General features: G+C 39.5%; 1 protein-coding gene across 1 annotated transcript in view; it reads left to right on the plus strand.

The window, feature by feature from the left end:
- Positions 1-2863: 2863 nt before the first annotated feature.
- Positions 2864-18348, plus strand: part of CHD1 (chromodomain helicase DNA binding protein 1) — a 54066-nt gene continuing 38581 nt past the window's right edge. The window contains exons 1-2 of the mRNA XM_066568894.1: positions 2864-2954; positions 4710-4919. Of these exons, the coding sequence (XP_066424991.1) occupies positions 4867-4919 (53 nt within the window). The 5' untranslated portion in view covers positions 2864-2954; positions 4710-4866. The remainder of the gene's footprint in view (positions 2955-4709; positions 4920-18348) is intronic.

Raw genomic sequence — 18348 nt, forward strand, 5'->3', positions numbered from 1 at the left:
GCTGGAATGGGGCTATGTTTTGGATTTGTGCTGGAAACAGTGTTGATAAAGCAAGTATGTTTTAATTACTGCTGAGCAGGGGTTATGCAGAATCAGTGCTTTTCATGCTCCTCATCCCATCCCACCAGTGAGGAGGCTGGAGGTGCACAAGGAGTGGAAGCCAGGATAGTGGAGCCCGAAAGACCACAGGGTCAGACCATATGGTGTCATGCTCAGTATATAAAACTGAGGGGAAAAGAAGGATGGTAGGATAGGTGATAGGGCGCTGCTCCTCTAGGGATGGCTGAACAACCACCTGCCCATGGAAGGGGATAGGTATTTTTTTTTAAATTTACCTTAATTACAAGTTATTTTTATTTTGACACTCTTCAATTCAAACTTGAGTCCATTCCTCTTTGCAGCACTCTTATCTATCACAAAATATTCTCTGTTAAGATGACTTAGGCAAACTTCAGTGCTTCAGTAAGGAACATAGTATAATTATCCTCTTGTTGTAAACTTTCAAGCTGTTTTCTTGTCCAAGCAATTCCTAAATGTATGTTTCTTAACTCCAGAGGGAAATTTTTTTTCTCTGCCATCTATCACTGAGACTTTGTCGTAATCTCCTAGACAGTGCTTGATAACTGAAACAATGTATGTGCCTCATCTGGCCTCTGCAGCTCCTCAGACAGGGAACTGAGTGTGACAGCCAACACCACATCATACTTGGTGCACTGAAGGTTCCTTAGTAGGCTCCAGGAAACCTAACCAACTCAGCTGCAGGGTGGTGTGTGCAACAGCTGTCCCACACATCACTGAGCACCAAGGCAGCCAGCATTGCTCACCCTGGAAGAGTTACCATGACTTAAGGCCTCCAGCTGAGTGACTGTGGCTCACATGTGGGTTCAAGCCAACACAACTCTTCAAGACTGAATTAATTTGACAGCTGCTGTGACTATCTTCCTCTCGTATACCTACAGGGTGAGTAGCTTCCTTCAAGATCTCCTCCACTGATGACAGAACTGTTTTCCTGCTGATCTGACCTCTTTCACCCTTGCAGGGTGTTCAACGGTTTGGTGCCAGATGTCAGTCAGTAATGCCCCCATGTTATAAATGATCAAATCTGTAGTCAAATTTATAAAAATTTAACAGATTTATTAGATCGAATAACAAAAAAATAGAAAATTTTGAAATCCCACCACAGCCAAGTCAGCCTCGGGTGCAGCCGCTGGGTGATCTTGGGTTTCTGCTGACAGAGTGACAGTGTTTCCCCTAAGGTTCACCCTGAGTGCTCTGCGCAGCCAGCTTATATACAGTTTATTCTGCCTGAGGCAGAGATGATCACATATTTCTTTGTGTCTCCTTGCATGTAAAGTTGAATCCATACATGTGCAGAAACAGACAAAGACAGTGCCCAAGACCCAGACAAGTGTCTGAGTACCCAGCAGAAGATGTATTCACATGGAGTAGGTGATGCTGGCTCCTTGAGTACCGTAGATTTAATCAGTACAGGTGTATGGTCTTGTGAGCTTCTCGAGACATTCCATTAATCATCTCCAGGAAGGTCCAGATGATATCTTCCAAATCCTGGTGCCAGAGGAAACCCCCTCTGCTAGCTCCAGTCTCTCCTATTCAGATCTGGTATTGTCTCCTCGTTGTCCGGGAATCGTTTACAATGTGCATAATTCCGTTCCCAGTCAGAGCGACTGCAAACGTAGCTCATGGCCCAGGGCTTCCCAATTCATACGGTAACAGGTTTGATATTATCTTAATGCCTTCTGGGAATTGGTTATAATGTGAATAGAATGCTGTTCCCGGCCAGAGTGGTTACAAACATAAGTTTGATTTTCTCCTAATATTTTATACATACATATATCTATTTCTACAGCATGAATTATCTCTGTCATATATAACACCCCACAATCCTCTTGCAGAGTGACAGAGCCTTACAGCGCAGGTGTGCTTTCATGGGGAAGAAGGAATGTAAGCTGCCTCCACTTTCCAGCGCCGTGCTGTCTTGTTTACAGCACTCTCTCAGTCAGCTGCTACTTTCCTTTGCCACTCACTCTAAGAACATTTGGACACACAAAATACTTTTTTGCTTGTCTGTTGCTTTTTTCGGGGTTGAGTTGTTCGGTTTTTTTCCAATAACAACCAAGCGTCTCGTTAAACCATGCCGATCACGGGAAAGGAGCAGGTGTAGATATTTGGATTCAAGGAGGAAGGCCAGCTCCCTGCCTGGGAACAGTCCAAACCTCTTTAAGCACGCTTCATCACCGCTTGTGACCACGTAAAGTGAGAAACGCCGTTGCATTTGTCGTCGGGCCGTGATTTTACACCGAAAACCGCAAACAAAACCCCTGCGCAGCGCAGTATCATGCGACCCTGCTCCTCGGGCAGCGCCCTGCGCCCGCACATCGGGATGGGAGTATTCCCAGCACTAGGCAGAAGGGAGGTAAGGGCAGATGGCGAGCGGGAGCTGCAGCGAGCCCGCCTGCTCCCAGAGCGACCGCACGGCTCCGCCGGTGCTGTGCGATGCCCAGCAGCGGCGCTGCTACTCATCGCCCCCGCCCGAGGCTCCTCCTCCCACTGCCGGTCGGTCCCAGGGCGCAGGGCTGACATCACGCCCGGGGTTTCCATCCGACCGCGGGAGGGGGAGGCTGAACGGAGCGGCGGCGTGATGGCGGCGGTCGCCAGGACTTAGGAGTCGGCTGCGGAGCGGAGCTGCGCCCACCCCGGTTCTCCCTGCGCCCCTCCCAGTGTGGTCCTGACCCCATTGTTCGAGCGATAGAGCGAGCGAGCCCGCGGCGCGGGCAGAGCGGAGCCGGCAAGAGCAGCGGCGGCCGCACAGGCCCGGCCGCGGCCGCGGGAGCCGCCCGCGACCCGGGGCTGCGGTACGAGCGGCAGTACGCCCCGCGGGGCGCATCATCGGGGTCCCGGGGAGGGTTGGGCCAGTCGGGCCCTACGCACTGCAGGTAGGCAAAGGCCGCCATGGCTCCCTTCGCCGGCCGGGAGATGAAAGCCAGAGGGGGGCGGGTGGTGCGGAGGAAATGCGGGCCCGCTGCCGGTCTCGAGGGGGGTCGATGCCCGGCTGGCTCGTCGGGCCTTCTGCCTGTTCTCTGTGGAGAAGAGGGAGGGATTCTCCGGGACCGAGGTGGGCAGTGTGGCCGAGCTGCTCCCGCGCGCTCCTGCGGGGGGAGCCAGTGCGGAGCCACCCGGGCGGCCCGAGAGCGGCTCCGCTCCGGGCCGTGGGGGGCGCCGGGGGAAGCGATCGTGGAGGGCGGCGGCGATGGCCTTGGAAGCGCTGCCAGAGAGCGGCGCCCGTGCAGGCCGCGCCGATTGCGGTGCGAGCGGGCGGCGCTGCCCGCGCTCCCTGTGGGCGGGCAGCGAGAGAGAGGCGCGGGCGGTGGAGGATGAGAGTCAAGATCGGATCGGCCCAGAGCAGAGAGCAGGCGGTGGGGAGAAAGTTTTGCCGCCGCCCGCGATGTTTCCTGAGTGTCCAGGGCGCGGCGGTTCGTGCCGTCGCGGGATCTCCCGGCGCCCCTCGACTTCCCCGCGGGGTCCCCAGTCGTTCTTCGCGGCCCCGCTGTGGCTGCGGGGCTTCTTCCGATCTCGCTGCCGTTCCTCATCGCCATTGTTCGCGGTCCGGAGCGGCCCGGTGGTGTCAGCGCAGTGTCCGCCCCAGGGCGAGAGTTCCCTCACCACCGCCTCGATGGGCTCGGGTTTGGGCTGTAGCTTGTTCTTGGGGAGCACCCCGGGGCAGGCAAGACCCTAATCGCCTTCACACCACTAAGTCCACGAGGGCGCGAGTTGATCTGATTATCACTGAGCTTATACTTGCGGCCTATTTACCGTGAGCCTAAACTTTCTCTGGCTGCATCGAATACTGACTGCGTAGTAATCAGGCCTAGGAGACTAATGTATACGGTATAATGATCATTCCATCTCTGGGATCTTGCTGATTTGATTTTGTGTAAGCTCGTGTACAGTCTTTTATCTTCCCGCTCCTGCCCACAGCTGTAAGTGGGTAGCATTACTTGTGTTCCTGAAAATGCTTGCTCTATATTTTGTGTATGAAATACATTTTACTAAGAAGATCTTAGCAGAATATTAATATTTACTTACCTCATCTAGTAGGCATTTTTTCTTTAATATTTACATCTGTTTTGTCCTGCATTCAATACTATGCCCAAAGTTAAGACACGACATGTAGTGCAGATAGGCAGTAAATTGTTCTCACTCCACAGTACTACTGAAAATGTGATTTCTGTAATTTTTCCTATTCTGGAGCTAGTAGTTCAGCAGAAACTGAGCACCATCCATGAAAAGTTGCATAAAGAAGCATAATGGCAAAAAGAAGTGCGCTAGACCCCTGCTGCAGTCAAACAAAAAGCAAGACAATTTTTCCCTGCATTTTGTGTATTTTATTTAGATATTCCAGTTTTTAAAAAAATAATTAATATGAAGACCTGTTGTTATCTGGACATTATTTTTTCTTGTTTTCACAGATAGCAGGAATTTTTTTGTTTTTCTTCAGAAAAGGAAATAGTGATAAAATGATCAGCCATGAACAGGTACCACACACACAAAAAAAAGCTTTTTTTGAGTTACAGACATGATGTCAAACATGCCCCCTTTCACTGCTAGTGGAAAAAAAAGTTTATTTTTGGTATATCTTTAATTGCAAACATACTTTAAAATTGTGTTAATCTTTTCCTTTCCTGTTTTAGGTGTTTTGGGAGAAATCTTGAATACCCGCTGAAAACACTAACGCAAACTCGTGCAGTGTCCAGAAAACATACAGAGTAGCAAGAAGTGGATTCCTGATATCCACCTTGTACCTTGAGTGGACTTCTATTTATTTTTTTAAACTTTTTAATATTTACAATGAATGGGCACAGTGATGAAGAAAGTGTAGGAAACAGTAGTGGAGAGTCAAGGTAAGCACTTGTTTATTTCAGTAATTCTTGGCTATGTATTTTCTTACATTTTATTTACTAAAACTAATTTATATTTGAACTGAATGCTGAAATGTAGTGGTTAGCAGGCAGATCGTCGTAAGGAAGACTGGCTTTGCTTTCTTACAGGTGCTTAATCTGCTTGTTACATTCACACTGCTTGTTACGTTCACATCATTTCAGCTAAGAATGGGAGTGATCATGTATATGTCTTACATAATAAAGCTGAAGTAGCATTAAAGCCATGTCAGCATCCAGCAGCATAGTATCTCTCTTGAGGGAAAAAAGTGCCTGAAAAAACAAATTCAAAACCATTGAATGAAAGTGTTAAAGCTATCTTCTATAAAGTGCAACGCACACACGCATAATATATGTTGTATAAAACCCTAATTAGGATGTCTTTAAAGAAGCAGTGGTTCACGCCAGTTTTTGATATGAAATACTTTATGATTCTGTCATTCTTCAGAGCTGCCAGACTTGTGTAGCTGAAAGTGTTAACTTTGTTTTTGGAAGTGAAAGAACTGTTGTCCAGCTGTGTTCTTAACTAAAAGGAAACCTAAAATCAGTTCTCTAATGTCAAATTACAGTCTTCTATCAAGTGCAGAACGTTAAGATGTTTGGAGAAGGATTAAGAATGTCCTTGTGTTTATGCAGGGTGACAGCCAGTTTGTAGGGGGTGGAATTAAGTTCACTTACTGAAACAGTTCTAAGTTCAAAAAGCCCCTCCTGTGCTACAAAGTTCAAATTTCTAAAACTGGAAATATGATAAACCTAGAGGTTTAAAAATCAACTTATCAATAAAAGGTGAGCATTAGACTTCTCTTCTAAGAGGTGATTTGTGACTGTGCTGTTTTTCTGCCCCTCTTCCTGTCAGATTACAGCCTGTTCAACTGGTTAGCTAATTCTGTCAGTCAGAGGGCCATAAAGAAAACTACGTTCTGCAGACTATGAAACTTACAGCTGGGTAGAGAGAGATCTGAATTACTGCCTCAAGAGAAGAAATGCAAGAACAACATATAACTGGCAGCTAATCAGACAGCCTGTGCTGGCCATCAAACTTCTACAGTGTATGATGGACTGGGAAGACAGGGAAGAGAGAATTGTTTAGGAGACCCTGGGTACAAATCACAAGGAAATTTATGAACAGTGAAACTAAAGAGACTTTTATTATTGTGTATTCTTATGTCAAGATTCCGGTTATATGCAGAGGTGTTGTAGAAAGACAGTAGATTCTCAATTTTGTGAATAATTTGTAAGCTCTTAACACATAGTAATTTTTGAAGATTTCTGCTTCCTATAAAGTTGATACTGTTACAGTTAACAAACAAGTATGAAGTCTCTTATGGGAAATAATATTGCTTGTAGCTTAAAAAAAAAGGCAAAACAAAACCTTCCAAGGAACATGAACCTACCTGGGACAAGTTAGCATGTGAATTTTCTTACTGCTTGAAAGAAGCCACCTTGCTAAAGGTCTATGGAGAATCTATTTTGTATTGAACTGTGATTGCTCATAACTATCTGTATATCAAAGTTACTTAAAAGCTGTAGCAGTTCATAAGACTAAAGTAACTAAATGTCATAAAGTTACCACGAATTTAATGAAAAATAAGTATCAGGAGGATGCACAGTGCTCAAAACTTCGTTTTTGCCTGGAAAGTGAGGCTTTATTCTTCCTCTTAAATGTCCTGCTGAGCACATCTAAAAACTTTTATAAATTTTAAAATCCAAACAACTCTGTTTCCTAGACTGTGTCACTTGATAACCCATAGTCTAATTCACAGGCAGGCCTTGGAAAGTTTATTTTCATGTTCATTATCAGAAAGCTGTTTGTATAAGTGAAGCAAGAAAACTTGGCATTTAAAATGATGGAACTCTCTTCAGTCTAACCTAGTTCTGTTATTAAAATAATGCAAAATATTTTTATATTACTTAGCCTTGGTTTATAGCTGAGCAGTTTTTTACTTTAAGGTGTAGATTTCGAGTACTCTAGATGATTTTCACCCTGAGGTGACGTACCTTAGCAAGGTGCAGCTGTAGACAGATACTTTACTGTAACTTGGGATGTGTTGCTGTAATTATCCTTCTAATCTGGATGTATGAATTTTAGAGGATGGAGGTAGAAATTGGCAACAGAATATGTTTCCTAAGCTTATAGTGATCCCATTCTGTTCAGAATGCTAGGGGTGGAAATGAAATAAGTGAAGAAAGCAATTGAGAACTGCTGCTGGGAATGCATTGCAAAGAAGATCAAATTCAAGAATTAGTAGGAAAAAAGAAGAGGTGAAGATGAGTACAGCGATCATCTAAGCGGCAGCATTGGTGTTAAGTAGGAGAAGTCTTTGAAAACTTGTGTCAGTTTGCAAATTTGATACTGCAGAAGTGCAGTAAAGCAGTTTGCTTGCCTTTGGTATATGGTGTCAAGTTCCATTCCTGTGTTGTTTTATTATCATTACTTTCATTTATTTTCATTCATTTCAGATTTTCATTCATTTTACATTCATTTTATGGAAACACCATGACTTGAAAAAGTTGTTGAAAGTTTGTAGTATTCTCAGCAGTAGGAGGGCTGGAGAAGGGACTGATCATAGACCTTTGACTTGGTGCACTGTGGTAAGGGATTGTAGCTTGCCTTTATTCACCGTGTCTAGATATGAAGGTGATTGTTTTTTCTTAAGTGAGAAGAATGAACAGTTTGCCACACTGCTTCACACCTTTCCAGCATTGCATCTATTCATCTGTCTGCTAGATCACTAGAAAACTTTCCCTCGTTGCATGTATTCATCCTGAAGTTCTCTTTTGCTACAGGTGGAAAAGTGCATGGTCACACCATTTGGACTTTCTTTGCCTATTTCAGCCTCTGAAGCTCTAAATCACTACTAGAACTGAGCGTGATGGAAATTGTTGTAAACATTGTTAACTAATCTTGTTTCTTGGTGTTCCAGTTTCTGTCCAGTAATCACAATGCAGTCTAGTTTCCAGTTTCTTGTTTACTAGAAATAACTATTCTATAATGTTTTTATGTAGCTCAAGGTAAAATATCACAGATACTGTTTATCTGGATAGCAAGTGGGTGTAGACGCAGACTTATTAGCAGTATGCTGAGAAGCTTACTCAAGCAGAGTATCTTTGTATAGTGTTCTTGACGTCATTCAGTACAATTCATCATATAAACTTCAATATGAATACATACATTCAAGTTACATAGCAATAAGAAAGCTTAATCAGCAAGGAAGGGCAGTTGTACCTGAACTGCAAGACAAGTGCTAGGTAGAACAAGGACTGCAGCAATGAAATGTTGGCACTATTAGAATAACAATCTGATTTCCTATCTCTTTGCTGTTATGTGTTTCTGCAGAACAAGGTATAGAGGACTTGAGCATACCTTTCTTTCCTAGGTAAAAAGGCATGTGCTCAGTGTTGCTTGAGTGGTAGGTAGCTGGCCATTTTTACAGTAAGCAGGAAACAGCTGCTTATACCAAAGACTTCTACAAGTTTTTACACACTTGAAAGTTGATGTTAAAATAAGATAGGAATTTCAGTGGGTTTAATTTGTTTTGTGAACTGCATAATCTCTGAACCACATAATTAAGTAAAGATGAGGTCAACAGGCTTCAATTTACTCTATAAATGCATACCTTCCATAGAAAGTAAAGATGATTTGTTTAAAGCTGTGACTTTAGGTTCTTGCTTTCCTGAAATCTAAGTAGGAGTTAAAATAGAGATTGACCAAGCATATTTGCAGAATTATTTGTATGCACTGGCTTCTTTTTAGTTGGAGTTTAATAGATGGTATTAGTAAAAATGTGTGTATGCATCAAGAGAGAGCCTATAAATAAAACTGTATATATTTAGATACATATTTACTGCACAGGAATTCTCAGATCAACGAAAGTACCTGAATGGTGAAGAAAACTGTTGGTAGCATGAACTGTAAATAGCTGGTGGATAAAGCAAGCTCTTTGCAATATTTTTCTCCTTAATTTACAAATGGTTATTTTATCAGGGACAATCTCTTAAAAAATTAAGCATACTAAAGTATGATAAGGTGTCCAAATCCAAGTTAAAAGCATCTTTTCCCTTCTTTTTGGAAGAGTTCAGAGAGAGCATGTATCCAAGCCCAAGTATTTTTTTCCTAGAAACCTTTCTAACTAAAAGGAAAAATTAAAAATTCATGGTCTGGCTCTTGATCTGCATGTGATCTTAACTTTGGTTTTGTAACTCTTGCTGAGTTTATCCCTGTGTTTTGTGTAACCCAACTGGATGTCACATACCTGTACCACATATTTTGAATTAAATTCCTTTATTCTGAGAGTTTCAGGATTTTAGCTGATGCAAGCTTTTCATGTTCCTCAAAACAAAGTGTTACGATACCAGCAGTGTATACATCAGACCTGTCCAGATGTGGTCCCTCAGCTGTCTTCAACTGTTTTCTTTGGTTGGGTTTTTTTGTCTGTTTGTTTGTTGGTTGTTTGGTTGGGTTTTTAAAGGCTTGTTTTGTTTGTTTGTTAAATTCCATGTAATACTTTTTTGCTGGTAGTCTCTAAGGAGCTTCCAGTAAAGACATCATTGTGTTGCTGCTGGATCCAGCTATGTGTTGAAGGTTTCTCAGATTACACAACAAAGTAGTAGACCCCTGGTAATCACTGATACCTCCTGCATGTGAAGCGTTCCTGGAACAACTTTGTGCTCTTAAGATGTGTGACTTGCATCTTTCAAATAAAGACTTCCAATGTAGTTCATAGGTTCATGAAAGTTGGTAGGTAATTAGTTTAATTTTGATAACATTGCTTTGCTTACAGTAGCAGCAGCAAATAATTAGTCTGCAGGACAGGAAACACAATATTGGTGAACGTTAGCCCATACCAGGAAAATTCAATGCAGTTCATACTCTGTAATAGCTGAGAACAGGAAATAACATTTGGCAGATTGAACATTATACTCTTTGTGCCCTCTGTTCTTTACTGGCAGTGATGAATAAGATAAATCTGCCTTATGCATTGTAATTAAGTTAAATAGTTAAGATTTCTGGAAGAAATAAAACTGTTTACATAACATTTGCATATAGAAACTTATTTGTAATTTTATGAGTTTGGCATTTAGTATCTGTTACTTCTGCATATTTTGAATGGGCTCTTCATATTCCTATGCTTTTCTTCCTTCAGCTTTTTTTAACAAACCCAGCAACCAAGCATCAAAGGAGACAGTCCATTGTCATCTCAGATAAGTTTCAAAGACTTTGCAGATAGAAATCTCTTTACTTTTTAGTGTGTTGAGTTTCAGTTTGCTTAAATTGTTACACTCTGTCTTACTAGCCTTGAAACAGAAGATAACTAAGGTAACATTGTCTAATGAATGCACTTCAAATCAGTGATGTTTAATTAGCTGTTATTGGATCAGTTACTATCCTAGACAGGAGTCTAAATTTTCTGTCAGTTCTTCCAGAATGTGGCTTGTTTAGCTTTCCATTTTAGGATTTGTATTCCTAGTGCCTAGATTCTCAGTGTACGATCCTCTCAGGGGCATCTTGTTCTAAAGAATCAACTAGTGAAGCTGAACTTGAGACTGTGGCAGCTAAACTAATGGCTGTGTGGCAGGACTTGTTTTGAGCCTGTCATTTCCCCAAAGTGTTCCCCAGTTTCATTGCATAGGTATTTATCTGGGGAAGTTGGAAAAAAAAATTTGTTTTAACCTGTTACCTGCTTTGGTACCTTCTTTAACCTATGTTTCTTTTCTTTCAAAGAGTTCATAAGTAAATACTACATTCAGGCATAGATTTGAATATGTAGGGAGTACCCAGAGATAGTGTTCATTAAAAAACCAGACAAATTCTTTTCAGAGTGTTTCTAAATTCCATATGAAATCAGATTTGACATGTGCTGCTGTACAGTTGGAACTATCAAGGGCTAGAAGCAAGAGATTTCTTAAGTCTATATCCTGGAAAATGCTCTTTCTAGACTTTACACCTCAGTTTGTCAACATACACGAAACTAATTTTTCATGTACAACTTCCGTCCTGACACCTGCTATTCATTTTCAGTATATACTGTTGGCCTGCTACTGAAAGTTACTGCTGACTGGTAAATTTATCATCATTACTGGGGTGCACAGTAAAGAAATCGTCTCACTTCAGCAGTACCAAGAAGATCATTAGTGCTTTATCCATCATGCTTGTTTCTATTTTCCATATCCTTATGAAGGTCCACTGTTCTGCAAAGTCTTTTATACTAGTGTTAGTTTAGTTTGGAGAGGGGACATTCAGTGTTTTAGGAAATGCCTAATGTTCCTTGCCATCGTTCCCCTAGAGATATGGCACCAGAATCTCAGTAATTTGTGATATCAATTCAGGTGCTTAGTTTTGTGAAAGTCAGCGGTGCTGCTTTGCACTAATGGGCATTACTTATTGCAAGGAAAGTTGGTCAAATTATGGACCCTAGTTAAATTGTATTAGCTGACGCTTATAGTTCTTTGGCTAGAAAATAAATTGCTTATAGACTGTGCCTGGAAAAATGAAGGTGAAGTTAAAGAATCCCATAGGCCAACATGGAAAAGAAAGCAATCAGATATTATGACTACCTCACTGCTATTATCTCCCTGTGTTTGTAATACCTGCATTGCAGAACTTAGGTTCTGTTTAAGTGCAGGTAAACCACCTTTCTGTCAGACAGGATTTTGTCTTTATTGTAGCAATAATTTTAAAAGTAAAATTTTAGCATAGGGTGAAATATTCTCATTTATCATTTGGTTTGCATTAGTAGCAGCCATTGAGTATTTTCAGAACATATATGTTTTCGTCTTATTTCACATTTCCTTTCCTTTCCACTTCAAGGAATATTAAACCATTTCTGAAATTCTGCTAATACAAGTTGTTGAAATCAGAGATTACTTAAGAGATTATTTGTCTTCATGCTCTGAAAAGCTTTTAGATCTCTCTCCAGCTGATTATAATTATTTTTGCCTTGTTATAGCTGATTGTTGGGGTGTCCCATTTCAGCAGATGAAGAAAATGTCAGCTGAGCTACTAAAAATCTGCCTGAAACTTCTGTATGTGTTTTCCTATGACCTTCAGAAACTGAAACAATTGCATTTCAAAAACTGGTAAATGGGCTCTAAATTTGCAGTGGTGCTGCTAGACACTGCAGTGTGGTTTGAGTTGTCTATGCTGTTGCCTGTTTTATCAGTCACATCTGCAGTTCCATGTGCTAGGGAAAAGGAGAGAAGGTGTTACACCATGTAGTAGATGTGCTGAAATTGAATAATACCAAAGACGCCTTTTTCATTTGAAATTGGTTTAGTATTTTTTCCTAGATTATATGTTGATTTCCACTGGTTTATGCCTTGGTTTCAGGAGAGCAGTCTCAAGAAATACTGCCTGATTGTTCCTGCTTGTTTCTTCCACATTTTCATAGATGCTTAAGGAAGTTTATGAGAACAGAAGTGGTTTTGAAAAGTTCTGTCTTCTCTTTGACACCGTAGGGGACATTGGAGAGGGCAAAAATATCAGTGTCAGAAAAGGTTGTTTTTATATATCCTCACCAATAGATGAATGTATTGGTGAGGACTGAATGTGTTTTCAAAGTGTGGCAGGGCATTCTGTTCCCAGTATGAATTGTGTAAATATTTCTGTAACTCAGAGCAAAGGTAGGAGCAGTTAAAGAAAAGTTTTACAGTTCTGTTTCTCGTTTCTGTGTTCCCCTTTTACTATGAGGAGATGACAGATGTAGATGTTCTCTTTGAATCCATGTGTGTAAATGTATATCCCTCTTCTTAAGTAATTCCATTTCTATAAGTTTAGCATCTAGCATACTAGGATTTAATCTGAATTACTGCTCATGTGGAAGAGGGTCATAGTTAATTTTGCAAAATAGATTACAGACTGATCTTTGTTTTTAATAACCAAGGCTTGCTCCTTGTCTGGGTGAAGGAGGACATCTCTCCTTTACCTTTTTTATTTAATGCCTTAGTGCAGTGGTCTCCAAAATTGTTGTTTGTGCACTCCTGTCAATATTTCAGCATGCATCTCAATGTATATATATTTCATTTATGAAGTATATAAATGTAATAATACTTGTACTAAAATCTACCTTTATAAAACATAAGCAAGAATTAGAAAATTTAAAATTCTGAGATAAAGATTTAATATTTGAAAATATTAGATTTTTATTGATAAAAGAGCTCTTTTAGCACTTACTAAAAATATTAAGAATATTATTGTTTAGTAATATCTTGGTTTAACATTTTGTGACACAGTGGCTTGAAGGTATGGTTCCTCATTAAGTTTATTTTGTTACCTTATTTTAATGACTAGCACATCTAAGAAGATACCCAGCAAATATACATGGCTTCATATGGAAGAAGTGCATTGTCTACTGCACTTACTAAGTTGTAGTACTATTTTTTTCAATCCCATCAGCTAATTATGTGAAGGTTTTTATTATATTTTGTCTAGTAAATTTCCAAGTACCCTGTCAATCATTTCATGCCTGTTAATCTGAAGGGATAGCAGTTTTCATGTTTTTAACAAATGGAATCAAAACCCACTGAAACTTCTTGGAAGATTTTTATAAAGGCTGGAAATTTTTATCTCCCAGCTTTTAATGTGTATATATACAATAGCTTTTTTAGGTAACAGGCATTGGTTTTAGTAATATCATATAATGATGGAAACCTTTCCAAATATATGTTTTCAAAATGCTATCTCTATGGCATGAGTTTCTTTTGAAAAGCACCTGCTTTTTCACTGTTAAAATGTCACCTTCACTTGGAAGGGATACATAAAGTCTGTTTATTTTTTTCAAAAATATCTGCTAGGTAGCATACTACTGGTAACAAATTATTTCCACAGAAACGGTTAGTATATTTGAAGCACTCTTCTTTTTAAAACAAACACCCTCAGAGCTCACCCAGAACTAATATTCCTTGTCGACAGTGCTTCTTAGCAGTTAAACCTCTTATAGCATAAATAGTTTCTTAAGTTAATTTCCTATCTTGTTACAAAATATGGTAAATATTTTACTTTTTCATAGACTTATTTTCATAAAATTAAGAACATCAGTGACTTCCTGCGTTCTTCTGGCTCCAGATTTTTTGCTGCAATAGCTTACCTGTTGTTGATGGAGTGGATGAACATATTTTGTACTGCAATCTCTTACCACCCTTACTAGACTGTTTTTTATTCCAGTCAAAGCAACCACACATTCCTAGTTATATTTGCATAGTTTTTTCATAAAACTTTTTTTTACTTTTTTAATTAAAGAAGTAGTTTACTGTTGATAAAATAACTTCTCTAATGCTTTTCCTTTAGTGGCTTAGGAAAAGTAATTTTTAATGTACCTCATTATTAAAATTCCAGAATTTGTGACATGTTAGAAACATCTGTACTTTCATCCAATTGTAGAGCAAACCTTCTGAAATGGATGATTTGTTCTAGTACTTGTTTTTTTCAAATCTTCAGCAATGTTTTCTGTGTGTCTTTGAACAGCATTTCCTGACAAAGAAATGAGCTTCAGGTTGTCACTGTAGTTTTCCATGCATTATTTTACCTATTTTTAAGTCACAAAAATTCAATTCTCAGATGGCATGATGGTTTTTTCCCCCTTGATCTTAGGTAAGAAAACCTCAGAGTAGGCTGCTACTTTAATTTATCATTAAAATAAGGGACATTTTTAAAAGTCCAAGATTTACTATTATTGCATTCCTTGAAACATTGCTGGAAAAAAATGAAGGTTTATTTTTGTGTTTTGGATGGTTAATTTTCAGATGTCTTGTTAATTGTGATGGTTTCATGCTACCATTGGCTAATATCTCAAGATATGATACACATTTAGGGTACGGGTAATTGTTAACAATGGTAAGTAGTATTTTGAATAGTCTTGATAAGTGAAATTTTCTTTAATCCAAATTCTTGTCAGATGTTTGTTACCTTGGAGTGTGGCTTATGAAGAGCTCTTACTGTAGTAGAAGTGTAGTACTGCCATTTTCTTTTCACATGCATTCACAGTACTTTGAGTCCATTGTTTCCTTACAGGACTCTTTTTAAACTACTCCATTCTGTAAGGGTTAATTTGGTTAAAACTAAGTAATACAATCCAGGAATCCACCTCATCAGGCAGAGATAAGCTGCACACAAGTCTGTCTCACTTGCACACAGAAGGAATGGAGTGATTGTGCCACTGTCACCCTTCTGGGTGGTGGAGCACATACTTACTCCAGGGCCTCTCAACTGCCTTATGTGACACTGGGCCATCAGACAGACATATGGGCTGAGTGAGCTTACAGGTGTCAAACTGTTGACGATGGAGAGAGACTGGGAAGACTGATTCGTTGATGAGAATCCAGTTTTATTGGTGGATACAAACGCTTATATGCTATTTCAGAGAGACTAGTAATGTGTAGTACAATGATTAAGTTAAAATCACATACACAAACCTAAGCATATAACATCTCTTGCTTGCAGAGTTTAGTGGGATTTTTTTTCCGATAAACCTGTCTGATTTAATCTTCTTGCAATTTAGGTCTAATTTTCAAAGTTCCGTTTGCTTTTGCCAAGGCATCCTGTAATCAAATCTCTTATGTTAACCAGGTCCAAAGTCCATTATCTGTCTTATGTCCCTCAACATTCCAACATCAAACCATTTATTTAATAGTTGAATGTTTGTAGAGTTGAATTTGTGGTTTGGGGTCTCCCTTCCTCCCCTTCCTTCCTTTGTGTCCCTTGCTGTCCTTCCCATCCTTTCCTTCTTGCATTTCCTAGGTTGTTACTTTGGTTTGGGTGGTGTTTTTTGCTTTGTTTGCTTGTTTTAGATAAAAATTAAATCTTAATATCAGTTCCAATGTATTCTTTACATACCCCCACTGATTGTCTTGTCTGCTTATGTGCACTCCTCTTTGATAACCATTGTCTTCATGTGCCAGTTTTCTTTCATCTGTGAAGTGTTGGTGAGGCTGGGAGAGGGGGAAGCTACTTCTCATTCATAGAACACCTTAGGGCAAATAGTGCAGCTCCAAGGCTGGCTCCTTGGAGCATGATAAAGCCTTTAGGTAAATCCTGGCATTCCTCACATCAGTTTGAAGTATGGATTGTCTTGATCACTAGGAAGGCTGTCTTTAAGAGATAGTTTCTCAGCTAAGTCCTGAGGCAGGGTCAGTCTGGCTCATTCGATAATGTGAAGCAATGACTCATTGTTTTGTTCTACTGTGAAACAAAAGTAGAAGTACAGATAATGTCCCAGTGATGTTACAGCTGCAGAGGCAAAGTGCTAGAAATCATTGGTATCTCTGTGTGTTAAATTGATATGATATAGTAACTGCTAGTATCTATGCTTAATAGAAGTTGAAATGGAAAACTGCTGCTACATTGGGTTTTCAGTAAGACTTAATTTTTTCTGCCCCATTTTTTCGTTATGGAGAGTGCTTAAGAGATATGGCTAGAAAATGCCACAGATATATTCAACTTTTCCATCTGTTGTGAGGGGAAACGTAATTCTTTATTCTCCTCTTTACATAACTCTTCTCCCTTTTTCCCAAATAAGTCTGTGCACATTTTGGTGGATTTGTTCATTGTTAGAAAAAGTTACATAGGTCTATGCTTTTACTTCATTGCTGGTGCTTTTTTACAGGTGTTTTGTAAAAAACTAATAAGGTGCTCTGTTATTTCGATAGTGGATTGTTAGTTGAGTCTGATATCGGTCTAAAACTGCTTTACGTGAGATATGTGAAGAAATAAAAAAAAAAAACAGTTGATAATCAACTCTATTCTTTCTGTCTGTCTTGTAGATACAGAACTTTATAGCTAATTAAGAACTAATTCTTGGACTGAAAAATTATATTCAATTTCTGTTTGAATAGATACCTAGTCCTGTTAGACAATAGAGGTTTTGTTGTTGCTGTGTTTATACAAAAATGTTTTCTTTAAACTGCTGTGTTACACAAAATATTATCATTAAAAGTGCTAGACAAATATTTTATTTTTTTTAAGTAGGGGAAAAGCAAAAGGACAGTATGCATCCAGAAGTGTATAAAATTTTGATCTTGGCATAAACATGCTCTCTTTTGGGTCTTTGACTTATAGAAAGAAAAATACTAATTTTCTCTCTAATATTGAAAATATTTTACACACTGAAAACTGAGCCCTAAGCCTGTAGTTCTTCCTGTAGATGTGTTTTTTGCCTTATGTGCCCCATCTCTGTTACTGTTGCTTCAAATCCTTCATATTTCTGTGGAGGAAAGTCCTTTGAAGTATGGACTGTTGAAGCTGTCGGGGATTTGTAAGTGTTCTAGCTCATGCAGTGCTGCTTGTCTATACTGTCTTGAAGATCTGCAATTTGTCATTATGCAGAGCTTATTTATTATTCGACTTTCTATCTCCTTTGCAAACAAGAGCTTTAGATTTCTGACTTATAGTGCTATCTTTGTAGAGTTTGTGCCTTCAGGTTTCAGGCTGAAAGAGTGTATGAAAGTACATAATAAGAGAAACATTGCTTTGGTAGCCCTCAAGAGAGCCTGTCAGTTCCTTGTTCTGCGGTAAGTCAACCAAGAAGAAGTCAACAGGCAAGTCAACAGTAGAAATGAAAACTTATTTGTTTTTCTTACCTAATTTTCTTAATACACACTGTAGTTCTATGAAGATATCCGGAACTATGTGGTGCACAGGCAGAACTTGTAGTTCACACAAGTTTCGCGCAACTGCATTAATTTGGATGATAATAGTTGAAGTAGGCTCTTCCCAACATAGAGTTGCCTTGTGTGTTTGAACTTCTGTAGTGCTTTTTGTGAGTTAATTTCAAATGTTTTATGCATGTATGTAAACTGTCATGGATTACTAAGCTTTGATAAATATTTCAGCAAGTTGTTGCTGTTACCCTGATTGTAAAATTATTTCAGGCTACTCAGTTTGTCTTTTCCCCTTTCCTTGTTCTGATTTGACACTGTGGGATAAGAAAGCCTAGTAAGTTATTATTGGTGCTATAATGTTTGTATTTCATTTGACTATTTTTTCTGTTCTATATACCATATATTAATCTCTGGTCGGGATCCTACATTGTCCTTCGTGCATGGTATTGTGAGGGAAGCTCTAAATCAGTTGTGGTGAACTTTATTATTTTTTTTTTCTTCTTGTAATTTCCTGTAATTTTCTTGTAATTTCTCTCCCCATTTCTTTTACTTCTGTGTGCAGGTTTGTTTTGTAGTCTTACATTTATTAGTAATCTGGTTGAATTAAGATTTTTACTCTTTGTCAAATGTTACTGTGTGTTGTGATGTGAGTTCTATTAGGCTGTTCTTCTCCAAATCAGGCCAATTTATTTTGAAAAACAAGGATTATGTTTGCTGGTCCTTCTAGGTCCTTCTTATAAGCCTAGTGGAAATTCATTACCAGACTCAGCTTCAATGAGAGGTAGCTGGCAAGATAAGGAGT

This window comes from Molothrus aeneus, chromosome Z, assembly GCF_037042795.1.
Source record: "Molothrus aeneus isolate 106 chromosome Z, BPBGC_Maene_1.0, whole genome shotgun sequence".
NCBI lineage: Eukaryota > Metazoa > Chordata > Aves > Passeriformes > Icteridae > Molothrus > Molothrus aeneus.